This window comes from Echinops telfairi, unplaced genomic scaffold (assembly GCF_000313985.2).
Source record: "Echinops telfairi isolate 266 unplaced genomic scaffold, ASM31398v2 ScPeMD7_1713;HRSCAF=2227, whole genome shotgun sequence".
NCBI classification, from domain to species: Eukaryota; Metazoa; Chordata; class Mammalia; order Afrosoricida; family Tenrecidae; genus Echinops; species Echinops telfairi.
This window is the reverse complement of record NW_022105611.1, coordinates 19,576,478-19,589,433: the sequence shown is the minus strand read 5'-3', so window position 1 is coordinate 19,589,433 and position 12,956 is coordinate 19,576,478. Positions and strand designations below refer to the sequence as shown.

The 12,956-nt window shown below is 40.8% G+C and overlaps 1 protein-coding gene across 6 annotated transcripts in view; it reads right to left on the bottom strand.

Moving 5' to 3' along the window:
• The window catches only part of C2CD3 (C2 domain containing 3 centriole elongation regulator), a 124,264-nt gene that overhangs the window by 81,140 nt on the left and 30,168 nt on the right, over positions 1–12,956 (bottom strand). For 3 of the 6 annotated variants that reach the window (XM_045293111.1, XM_045293112.1, XM_045293107.1), the window contains exons 8-12: positions 10,267–10,420; positions 4,692–4,846; positions 4,157–4,360; positions 3,292–3,404; positions 1,352–1,470 (exon numbers count right to left, since the gene is read on the bottom strand). In XM_045293111.1, coding sequence (XP_045149046.1) covers positions 1,352–1,470; positions 3,292–3,404; positions 4,157–4,360; positions 4,692–4,846; positions 10,267–10,420 — 745 coding nt within the window. The remainder of the gene's footprint in view (positions 1–1,351; positions 1,471–3,291; positions 3,405–4,156; positions 4,361–4,691; positions 4,847–10,266; positions 10,421–12,956) is intronic. The other 3 variants (XM_045293108.1, XM_045293109.1, XM_045293110.1) reach the window with 3 other exon arrangements.

The window sequence follows — 12,956 nt, the reverse complement described above, 5'->3', positions numbered from 1 at the left end:
GCTGTTGTGAAGATTGCATTTGAGTGCATGCTCATGTCCAGTCTTTGTGGCAAAGGTGCCATTATGATTACCGTCACTCTATGCTCCATATGTCACTCCCCAGTGGATCTCCCCCTTAAAACCACCAAACATCTGTAGTGATGTCTATTATCAATTTTAATCATGGAATATGTGACAGACATGGTTATAAACTGTTTAAATGTATTATTCTTCCTTAGATCACCTGGATACTAACAATAAAATTGTTTCATGACATATTTCTTTCTTTCTTTTTTTTTTTTTTTTTAACATTTTATTAGGGGCTCATACAACTGTTATCCCAATCCACACACACATCAATTGTGTAAAACGCATTTGTACATCATTTCTCAAAACATTTTCTCTCCATTTAAACCCCCGACATTAGGTCCTCATTTTGCCCCTCCCTCCCCGCTCCCCCCTCCCGCATAAGCCCTTGATAGTTTATAAATGGGTATTTTGTCATATCTTGCCCTGTCCGACATCTCCCTTCATCCACTTTTCGGTTGTTCATGACATGTTTCTACACTGAAGTACAACACTGGTTACAATATTATTAAGGGAGCCCTGGTGGTGAAGTGGTTATGCCACAAGCCAGACGTTTGAAAACACCAGCACACTGCAGGAGAAAGACAAGGCTTTCTACCCTGGTCAAGAGTTAATAGTCTCAGAAACCAGCAGGGGCAGCTCTACCTTGTCTACATGATCATCGCACTGAGTCGGAACTGACTTGATGGCAGTAGTTTGAGTTGCTGTTGAGAAGCAGCTATCTTTAAACAATTTTTCTCCTTTTCCTTTAATAATTATTTCATTCTCAAAAAGTGACAGAAATAGGTTCACAAATACTAATTACTACAAAATTACAGCTAAAACACCAGAAAATGTCACAAAATTATCAACTATGAAAATACCAGCAGCAATTGTGCGCTTGTAGTGTGTGTGTGTGTGTGTAGAAGCATCATTGTAAATGGGTAACAATGACAGTTGATGGGTTTAAAAAAGTAAATTAGCAGGCGTTTTAGCCTGATAGGTATGTTAATATGTCAACTAGGCTTATGAAAAATGTTTTTATTCTTATAACCTAAACAATCGGTTGATAAAAATAATCAATTTTGCACAACAACTATTTACCGTCACTTGCTGACAGACTGTATTCTCTATACCCCATACTTGAGATAGAAATGCCTCAGCATGGCCTCTGGTCCGAACAAACAGCACGTCCAAATAAACCATTAATGTTGCTTCAGCCTGAAGAAATTCCTACTTTAAGTAGGCACATCATAGTAAGTATGCTCTAAACCCATTGGCAAGAGGTCAAAATCCATTGAAGTACCTTTTTCTGTGGACTTGTCTTTAAGTGAATGTGGAAAGTGAGGTTGGAATCCCACCAGTGCTCTATCATTGGCCCACCAAACTGTACCGGAAACACACATCGCTGCTGGAACTTTACCGCTGTGAAGAGAGCCACACGTCACACCGTCTGTCTAGAGCCGTCATCAAACCATGCCATGCACGCACCCTCATTCCCTTTCAAATGTAACTCAAAGCCCAGTGAGATTTCACAGACAGTGTGAAGGGATAGGATTGGACAGCAGACAGAGAGGGAACCCCTAGGGGCAGGGTGTGGGAGTGAAGCACAGGATGCTGCTCTGCCTCGCTCTGAGGGGCAAAGATGGGCAAAGAGGCAGAACCACAGGCTTCAATGGATGTCCAATGCTATGAATTACTGGTTTTAAAGTTAAGTTGGTAGGTAGTGTACCAGAGGGTTTACCTAGAAAGATAATGTCTATGAATCTCAAAAGAGGTCTAGCTGGGAGTGAAATAAAGTGGGATATATAAATAACCGAACAGAATAATAATAATGCATTTATCTTTAGGTTAAAGAGTAGGGAGCCCTGCTATCACATTCACACAGGTACCGGGTACTGGTGTTAGCTTTCTGTGTTAGAGTAGGGTGGGCTCCATCTCTTGACTGGGAAGGAAGGGCTTTCTGTAACAACAGGTCTATGTGGGATAAAGTGAGGGTTGTGTTTCACTGAGCTTGTGCTCATTATGACGGGAGCTGTAACAGTTCATAGAGGGAATTTGGGACTAAAATCAAACATTACGAGTTCAAGCCCCAGTTCTCTATCAGTGAATGCCTCAGCCACATTTATCACTTGAAAATGATCTTCCTGTCCATTAATTTCTAGATTCTTAAACTGGTACGGAAGAACCCTATAAAAGGCCCAGTTGCAGAGAGAATCTATATTCTCTGATTTCCTAGTCATCTCTGGCCATCTACTTTCCTGGCTCTGCAGACTTATCTTGGTACTCTTACACAGTACATGGTCTTGCTCTCTGACTTCACATATAGGAACTAAGAACAAAAGGTTTGGCCCCAGAAAGCACACACCCACTGATCGTCGGGTTGTATTATCTGGAGGAGGGAAGTTGGCCCCGACACCTCCCTGGTATGAGGACCAACTGAGGGAATAAGTGACAAAGCACGCTGGAACTGCACACTCCTTCCTGCTACTCAGCATTCTCCTCGTGATTTGGGTACTTTTTTGTACGATGTTATCATATTTCTCACACAATTATTTCTTCAGCTCTTTTCTTTAAACCACCAAGACTGAGTCTGGGTTGACAATGAAGAGAAAATCCATGCAAACAAATTACTAACGATGTTCTAAAGAAGCTTTTTTTTTTCTTCTTCAAGAGTGGGAAGGGATATAAAAAAGTTATTTTAGTCCATTTCAGTGTTGAAAAGTTCACAGAGGAAAAAGTGATTTTGACTAAGGTCACACAAACTAGTGTATGGTATAATCAGAACTCCAACCTAGTCTTCCAGTTCCTGCCTTGATGCTTACTGGACACTCCCTCAGGATCTTCCTATGGAGGAGAAGTGGGGAACTCAACCACTGTGGTCCAAAATAACAATGCTTGAAAAGCATACAACTTAGCATCAAACAATTCTAAGTTCAAATTCTGGTTATATCATAGACCAGTTGTACGATCTTAGCCAAGCTACTTAACTATCCTCAGTTTCATCTAGAGTTGAAAGAACAGGATCTAAGTGTCAGAGGTTCTTAACTCTATTCTCAGTTATGTGATTTATATCAGGACTCATCTCTGAACCAGCTCATTCACTTATAAATGCACTACAGTAGGTTCACTTAAAATTATTTCTAGTTCTAAGATTCTATGATACTCTAGATTTCAAATAAGTAATCAGGAGTTCAAAATTCTTCAAAGGTCAAAATGTCTAAGGAGCAGAAACAAATCTCTTACTTCCATCTGCAAGTTTACTGGAGGCAAGTCGAACCATCTCGGTGATCAAAGCTGTCTTTTTCAATCCACTTTTGGAAAAGCCCACTGGAACGTGAAATTCCACAAAGAAAGTGCTAAAAACCCAAAGGAAAATGGGTATTAAAACAAAGCAAAACAAAAACAAACAGACCAAATAGGATGAATAGGTGGCGTACTGGACATTTTCAGGGCTGTGACCCAATACTGTAACTACTGTGGTGGCAGGCACATTTATCCAAAACCATAGGAGCTGCATACCACCAAGAGCAAACTCGAAGGCACGGTTTGGACACTAGCTAATAATAATGTGCTAACACTGGTTTATCAACAAATGTGCCACAGGAATGGAGAATAGTAAGAGAAACACTGTGAAAGGGAGGCAGGCATATGAGACTCCCGGTACTTTCTGTACAATTTTTCTGTAAAACTTCAAATGCTCTAAAAAAGCCCGTAAGACAAACAACCCCTGTATATCTCACATCTCTTTGAAGGCCCAATCCAATGTCTTCTCTTTTTCCAAGCCTTCATCAATGCTGTCAGGCAGAATATAAAGTCTCCCTTCCTTGTGTACCCATGAAGATCTCTTTGAACCCCTAAAATCTTTTATTATAGACAGCCATTTCAGTGCTTCTCTTGCCTGCTAACTATAAGGCTGTCAGAACATACCCAGCTCTTAGTTTTATTTTTCCTAGTACAGTGCAACCTAGTGGGGACTCAATACAGTTTGACCGATGCTTGGGAAAGCACTTTTCAAACCATAAAGTATTATACAAGGACACATTATTGTGATTAACAGACACCCCTGTCCTGACGTGTCAAATTTAGCTTTGCTGTACAGAAGACATACCGCCTTTTCGTTAGGCTAGGGGGTCTCCCAGCAGAGTTTTTCTTGCCGAGCGTCATCTGAGGACTCTCTTGAGGCACTCCCAGGGTTTCTATGATGATTCGGATGGAATGTGTTCTGCCCAGAAGGGCCAGTCTATCCACACTTAAGGTCATCGTCTGGGCATCCTCTGGGGGGCCTGCGGGGCTCTGCTGTTGAAGCAAACTGCTGAAAGGAATTCATGCAGACATGAGTAAAGACACAGTGCCAGACGAAAGAGGAGAAAGGGAAGCAGGTATTTTAATTAATAAGTTACCAAGGATTGAGAAATGTCTTTAATCACCAAAACTCAGGTCCTAATCTGCAATGAAAGGTAGCTCAAGAAAGGTAGACAACTTTTCTAATCTAAAGGCTTATTGTCACTAAGAAAAAGGTGTTAAAGAAATATATGTTTCTACAAGGGATACAGACTTCAGTTTTACACAGTAAACAGGGAATTCTTTTGCCATTTTACAAAAAGACTTTTGCTTCTAAGAAAGCATTCGTAGAAGAGCCTCACCTGGTTTTCTTGTCTGCTGCCTTCTTCTTCCGCTTATGACTGTCTGAGGCCAGAGCCTTTGGTGACATGGAGGGAGCCTTTAACTGGTTCATTTTTTTGGAAGGGATACTATCCTCACCTTCACTGGGGGGATCACTAACGCTGGTATCAGATTTCTACAGAGAAGAAACAAAGGAAGGCCACTAAAAGAAAATTGCTTTGTTGACAGTGGTAAGGAAACATTTCTCTTAAAGTAGGCAAATTCTCTTCTGCACATCTATCATTCCCCTAGCCAAAGAGATAATGGACGGCCACCAAGGAGATAATTCCACATTTCTCTTGTTTTCTATTACAAAACTAATGTGAATTTTACATCAAATAATCAGAAGTTCTCAAAAATAACTTAGAAGGAAGAATTCTTTGAAATTCTCACTAATAATAAAAATTGAGCCCTTGCCATCAAGTCAAAATCAAGATTTTGACTGAGAGCAACCTGAAGGGCACAGAATGGGGCTTCCAAGGCTGTCGGTCTTTACGGACGCTGACTGTCACACAGCTTGCAACAGAGCGCTTTCACCACAGTGCCACCAGGGATCAACTGATCACAACCACTATTCATCAACTGCATGTCTATTTTAGTTTAAAATTTTTATAAAGTACATTTTACTTTTATATTTAAAATATTATAAAACATTTTTGTATTTTCACATCCATCTTTTTATCCTTACAACCATCCTTGTAGGTTATTATTATTATCTGCATTTCACACATAAATTTTATTTATTTTTTTATGAAGAGTTTTATTCACATATCTTACACAATCCAATATATCCATTTACATTCAATTCTGTTGTTCGAGTGAGGTTATATAATCATCATTGCAATCTGCTCCCCATCTCCCCTTCCCCCTTCTCTACCCTGAGTGAACCATTACTCCTGTAACTATTTCTGAAGGGTTATCTATCTTGACTTTCATGTACCACATAATCTTAAACATACAAATGAACACCTGCAAATCTAACTTGATTGATGAAGTAAAACAAGTAAAAACCTTGGTACTAAGGGAGGGAATATTTATGAACTAGTGGACAGCTATGTGGCTCATCAGTGCCACAGCGCTCCCTGACTTTATCATGCATTCTGTGTGGCCCTTCTGAGAGGGAATGCCCAATTATCTTGTGGATGGGCTTTGGGTCTCCATTACATACATGCCCCTTCACATCAATTTGGTTGTGCGTTTCTGGACTTCTGATACGGGAAGAGTCCCGTTGACACCTCGTGATCACACAGGCTGCTGTGCTTCTTCCATGTGGGCTTTGTTGCTTTCCTGAAAGATGGCTACTTGTTTAATTACAAGCCTTTAAAACCCTAGGGCTATATCTATTGATATCCAGGGACCATCAGGTTTCTTCACCATGTTTGCTTATGCACCCACTTGTCTTCAGCGATTGTGTCAGAAAAGGTATCCTCTAATGTCACATTGTTAGAACAAACCATTCTTGTCCTGAGGCAAGATTTAAGTAGAAGCCCAAAGTCCATCTGCTTCCTTGTTGTGAGTGTGTGTGTATATATATATATATATATATCGAGTACACACACACATATTTTTTCTCTTACCCCACTATTATGTTTACCCATCATTCTTTCAGCAATTCCTGATACAAATCTACTGAAAACACATGATCAGAAAAGCGACACTCTCCTTGCCATCAATTTTAGAACACTGCCTATTCCCCTGTACCCATCATTGTTGGCTCCCAGCTCCCCTCCTCTCCCCTGGACCCATCAGTCCAGTCACTGTCTCTGTAAGAATGCCTGTCCTGCATATCTTGTATAGGTAAACACCAAAAACAAAACAAAAGATAACACACAAACATACAGATAGTCACAAGTCTAACAGGGATCATGACATAGAACAGATGAATATCTCTGTGGAATATATAGAAGGACATGTTTATAAACCATCTGTCCTGACCCCATTTCTTTCAGGTTTACCTATTCCGAGTCCCGCTTGTTTAACAACACATACGCCCTTTTAGTCTTCATCTATTGTGTCTGAAAGGTGAGCATCCTATAAGACCACATTGCTTTCCCACTGTCAGGGATGGAGCGTTCTAGTGCCTCTCCCCACCTCCCCACACCCTCCAGTTATGCCTTTAGACTTTCAGTGTGGCCCCCTTGACTACACGTGTATTTTAAACATTCACTGCATTCCCTCAAGATGCTCTTATCTCAATTTTCACACGTGAGAGCACCGAGGATCAGAGAAGTTAGGCAGTTTATGACCAGATCTGTAAGTCGTGATCCAGATTTTAATCTAAGTTCCAGTGCCTGTATTTTTACCAGTTTGAGGTCAAACTGGTACAATGTCACTTAACTCATGATTGTGTAGATGTAAACAAGGCACTTCTTTTTCCCAATTTACACCACTACTAATTATTCCACTTTTCACCTTACTAAAATGAATGCTTATTTCATTTCTCAAATTTCCTTAGTGAGGAAACAAATGGTTAATAAGCCCATTGTACTTCATTTATTTTGGGAAAAGATAGCTATTACAATGGATGATTGGTCACGAATTGCACAAAATGCAGAATAAAAAGACACGGTTATAGTTATCTGGCTCCAAATTTTTTAAAAAAAGAGCATAAAGCTTACCAACATAAGGAAACCAATTCAAAGTCATTTTAAGTTGATGACATCCAACTTTTATCAGTATTTTAAGGTGTAAGATGGGTAAAAAGTATTGCTATAAAATCACAGAGCCTTTATTAAACAAAAATACCAAAACGTGAAGCTATTATTTTTTGACAGCTCCTCCAGCTGGGTCCAGACACTCTTGAAGGCGATGTCTCCAGAGAAGCCTGAGCTCGTCAATGTGTACCAGGTCAAAGCACAGTGTCGGCATCCCCAAGGGACTCAAATCATGTGCCTTTTACATATTCTTTTGAGTTGGGAGAACAAAAAGAGTCTAGGGCAAAGATCACGGTTCCAGGGTGATAAGTAAGGTTTCCAAATAAATGCCCTTGCTACCCTCGAAGAATGAGCAGATACGTTGTTATGGTGGGAAAGAAAATCCTGGGAACAACTTTTCGCTCCTTTTTCCCACCAGTGCATTTTTCAATTTTCTTTAAATTTCATCTTAACAAGCCCCTATGATCCACCTGTGTCCTTTAAGAAAATCTATCAATATTACCCCTTTTGGATCCCCCAAAACAGTTGTGACAACTTCTGAACTGATCTCTCTGCCTTGAACTTAACTAGCACAACAAATTCCCTGGGAAGTCACAGTTTTGATTGGATGCTAGGTACACAACTAAGAAGTGTATTACTGAGTTTTTTTCTGGGGCCCTCCACTGATCAGAGATACGTCTGAACAAAACGCTTCATATAAATCCATCCATGTATTCACTGAAAGCCTAATAGCAACACTGCTTGACTCACCCTTGTGTAATGTATATGCCGGTGATAAAGGGGCAGAGTAACAGTCATGAAGTAAACTCAATACAAAGGTCCTTCTGGTCTGTCTACATAAAATAGGCTAGATGATCAATCTAGAGGAGGAAACAACGGGACCAACGGTTCTGGGGGGACATGGGAGAGGGGGAGGTGGGAGGAACGGAAGTGGTATTAACAAACCCAGGGACAAGGGAACAAGTGATCCAAAATCGATGGTGAGGAGGGTGTAGGAGGCCTGGTAGGGCTTGATCAAGGGAATGTAACCGAGAGGAATTACTGAAACCCAAACGAAGGCTGAGCATGATAGTGGGACAAGGGGAAAGTAAACGGAAATAGAGGAAAGAAGGAGGCAAAGGGCATTTATAGAGGTCTAAATATAAAGCCATATGTATAGGTAAATATACTTATGAGGATGAGGAAATACATCTATATGCATATACTTATAGGTTTAGTATTAAGATAGCAGATGGGCATTGGGCCCCACTCAAGTACTCCCTCAATGTAAGAACACTTTGTTTTATTAAACTGGCATTCCATGATACTCACTTTCCTGACACAATCGCTGAAGACAAAGCGGGTGCATAAGCAAATATGGTGAAGAAAGCTGATGGTGCCCAGCTATCAAAAGATATAGAGTCTGGGGTCTAAAGACTTGAAGGTAAACAAGTGGCCATGTAGCTCAGAAGCAACAAAGCCCACATGGAAGAAGCACACCAGCCTGTGTGATCACGAGGTGTCGAACGGATCAGTTATCAGGCATCAAAGAACAAAAAAATCAAATTAATGTGAAATGATGGGGAGTACAGATTGGGGACCCAAGACCCTTCTGCAGGCAACTGGACATTCCCTAACAGAAGGGTCACGGGGAAGAGACCAGTCAGTCAGGGGGCAGTGTAGCAACAATAAAACATACAACTTTCCTCTAGTTCCTAAATGCTTCCTCCACCCCACTCTCAAGTTCCCAATTCTACTTTAAAAATCTGGCTAGACCAGAGGAGGTTACACACTGGTACAGACAGGAACTGGAAACAGGGAATCCAGGACAGATGATCCCTTCAGGACCAGTGGTGAGAGTGGTGATACAGGGAGGGTGGGGTAGAAAGGGGGAACCGATTACAAGGACCTACATATAACCCCCTCCCTGGGGGACGGACAACAGAAAAGTGGGTGAAGGGAGATGTCGGACAGTGTAAGATATGACAAAATAATAATAACTTATAAAATATCAAGGGTTCATGAGGGAGTCGGGAGCAGGGAGGGAGGGGGACAAATGAGGAGCTGACACCAAGGGCTCAAGTAGAAAGCAAATGTTTTGAGAATGATGGTGGCAACAAATGTACAAATGTGCTTTACACAATTGATGTATGTATGGATTGTAAGAGTTGTATGTGCCCCTAATAAAATGATTTTTTAAAAAGAAAGAAATTAGGGTAAACAACAGGTTTTCCAAAAAGCTGAAGATGTCAAAAACCCAAACTACATACTAACAGTGATGAATTTCTAAGTTTTGGATATTATTCAATATTAAGAACATCAAATGCTGACTCTGGGAAAAGACATAATTCCATTCCTTTAGTTTTTCCATTCCCTGTGGTCAACTGATTCAATCCTCATAAAAAAAAAAAAAAAAAAAAAAAATAAGGTTTAAATACCACTCATAGTACCATTTATGCATTCATTTAAGTATTTCCTGAGCACTCAGTACCATTAACCCAGGTCTCAGGCTTGTTGCTTTTGTGCGCTATCGCGTCAGTTCTGACTCGCAGCGACCCTGTGCACAATAAAAAGAAACCCGCTTGATCCTGCACTATCTTCACAACTGTCATGTTTGAGCCCACTGCTGCAAACATGGTGTCAATCCATCTCACTGAGGGGCTTCCTCTTTAGCGCCGACCCTCTAGTTTACCAAGAATTATATTCTACAGGGACTGATCCCCGCTGAGGACATATCCAAAGTACATGAGACAAAATCCTGCCATTCTGGTTTTTAAGAAGCATTCTGGCTATATTTCCTCCGAGGCAAATTAAGGTATGTAAAGTGCATAGCATTCTATTTGGCAGTTGGTGAACGTGCCTGCAGCTACTAATATTAACACTCTTGCCTTTAATCTACAAAATTTCAGATTCAGTAACTTACAGGTGCTATGTAAAATAAGTTCTCTAAGAGGCTCTGGTCATACTGAGGGTCATTCGGCTCACTGCTGCAATACGCGTCACTCCCAGGAGATGGGGAATCTGGAGGAGAGCCCAGCCCATTCCAGTAGTGGCCCTGGGAAAATTCAGCACTGCAGCTATAAGAAAAACAAAGAAGACATTTCAGCTCAGTTCATTCTTTTCTTGGTGAAAGTTTCCTTAAGTTTTTAAACATAGATGAAAATTTGTATGCCAAAAGACTTACATTAAACAGAAGATTATCTGATAAATATTTCCAAATTATATTCCCTTTCCTCAGGGATGCCAACAGCTGGTGTTCAAAAACACTACTCACACTGATTGTGAGCTCATTCATTTATCCAACAAACACTCATTGGACACTATTATTTGTCAGACATGGTGCTGGATGATAAACAGATAGTTAAACTAAAACAGTCTCTACTCTTTCAGTGCTTATATTCCAGCAGGGAGCAAAAAGGTAAACAATTAACTATATATAATTCTATGAGCTAAGTGTTAGATGGTGTTTTTGTGAAGGGCTGATTCATAAATCTGCCTTCTTCCATTAAACAGAACAGTACATACTTAGAATTATGGCAGTATTAGTTCTGGTGGAGCCCTGGTGGTGTACTGGTTAAGTGTTGGACTGTTATCTGCATGGTCATCAGTTCAAAAACATCAGCAATAACTTGGGAGGAAAACTGGACTTTCTACTCCCTTAAACAGTCTTGGAAACCCACAAAGGGTTGCTACGAGTTAGCATTGACTCGATGGCAGTGATATTAGTTCTGAGGAATATAGAAAGAAATAAAACAGACACCTAATTTACAAATATTTTATAAACTAATGAAATTAGAAATATTTTCCCTTAAAGCATAAACTCCTTAAAGGCAAAGTAGATGTATTTTTGCATCTCCTATACTGACTGGGCTACTTGTGGGCTTGCTAACCTCACGGTCAACAGTTCACACCACCAGCCACTCTGTGGGAGGAAGACAGGTTGCCTACTCTGGTAACGATTGACAGGCTTGGAATCTACAGTAAGGTGACCAGACGTCCCGCTTTTTAACAATTTGTCCCACGTCCCGCGGCATTTTTAAAAAGTCCCGATTTTTGAAAAGAATGCACAGCAAGCTAGGGTATATGGTTTTTGGCTGCCATGTGGCTATTTCGCCAGGATATGAGTTTTATCAATGGTGTCCCGCTTTTGTCCCGCTTTACCAATGTTAAAACCTTATCCTACAGGCAGAGTTCCACTCTGACTCACAGAGTCACTGTGAGTTGGAATTGATGAGTGGGTTGGGATATAGTGACTAGCACTTAGTGAACACATATTGATGAACTTAATTCTTAATGAACATCAGGTGGTAGTATCAAAAGCAGCAGTCTTCATTAAATATCTACTACGTGTCAGGTACTATGTCAGGAGTCCTGGTGGGGCAGTGGGTTATGTAGGCATTGGGCTGCTAATCACAAGGTCTGCTGGAAACAGACGTGGCTTTCTACTCCTGTAAAGAGTTACTGTGTCAGAAACCCACAGTGGCAGTTCTCCCCAGTCCTACAGGGTCACTCAGAGTTGGAAGCAACTCAATGGCGGTGAGGGACAGTTGACTAATGGGCTGAGCAACCATTACCCTTGATCCATGTTAGGTTTCCCATCACTGTAAACAGTAACTCATTGCTCCATAAATGACGACTTCCTCTTTCCCCTTTCCTCCCACCCAGCCACTGACACACTTTGGTCTCTATACTCTTGTCTATTCTTGTCATTTTAAGTACTTGAGGTAACACAGTACTTGTCCTTTTGTGGGTGAGTTATTTCACTCAGCAAGGTTCATCCATGTTGCAACATACGTTGATTTCTCTTTCGGGTTGAGTCATATTCCACTCTGGGTAATTGGGGCTGTCTCCAGACATTATCAAATGTGTGGGGGTGGGGTGAATCACCTCAGGGTGAGAACCGCCTACAGTACGGAAGAGCCCCGGTCCCCGGTGGCGCAAATGGACAAAATCCAACGGACTTCTCCGTCTACTTGGCCTCGGCAGCGGCTGAGCACTGCTCCTTTAGGAGCCCGCTGCTTCTTGGTACACTACAGGATTTTCTATTCTCTTCTCAGTTGCTTGCTTTTTTCCCTTTTTGTTTACCTTTTAAAACTATGGATTTTTTCCCCCGACAGATACGGTCATCCTATTTGACTAAATTTTAAACTAGGGTTATGTATTCTTCGATTGAAAGGTATGTTTAGGAAGAACACAGAGCTGAAAGTGCGCGTATCTTGTGACTAAAGGATATGGGCAATTCTTTTAAATGTCAAAAAGCGGAAGTCTATACTTAAATTTGCCTTCATCCTTAAGTCAAAATATAAGTTCACTTTCAACTCTACTTCTTCTTCCTTTAAGTATCTTTCAACCAGAGACTACATAGCCTAGTTTAAAAGTCAGAAAGGACCACAGCGTCTGTCTGTCTGTCCAACCAAAGACTACATAGCCTAGTTTAAAAGTCAGAAAGGATCACAGTGTCTGTCTGTTTCCTCAGAGGCAATCCCTTTCAGCTCCTCTAGATGTTTCTTCTGCTATCTTTCTATTTCTAAATAAAACATGTGTACTGTATTTTCTAATTTTTCAATGTCCTAAAATGCACATGTACTTTCTATGATGAAAATAAATGGTTCA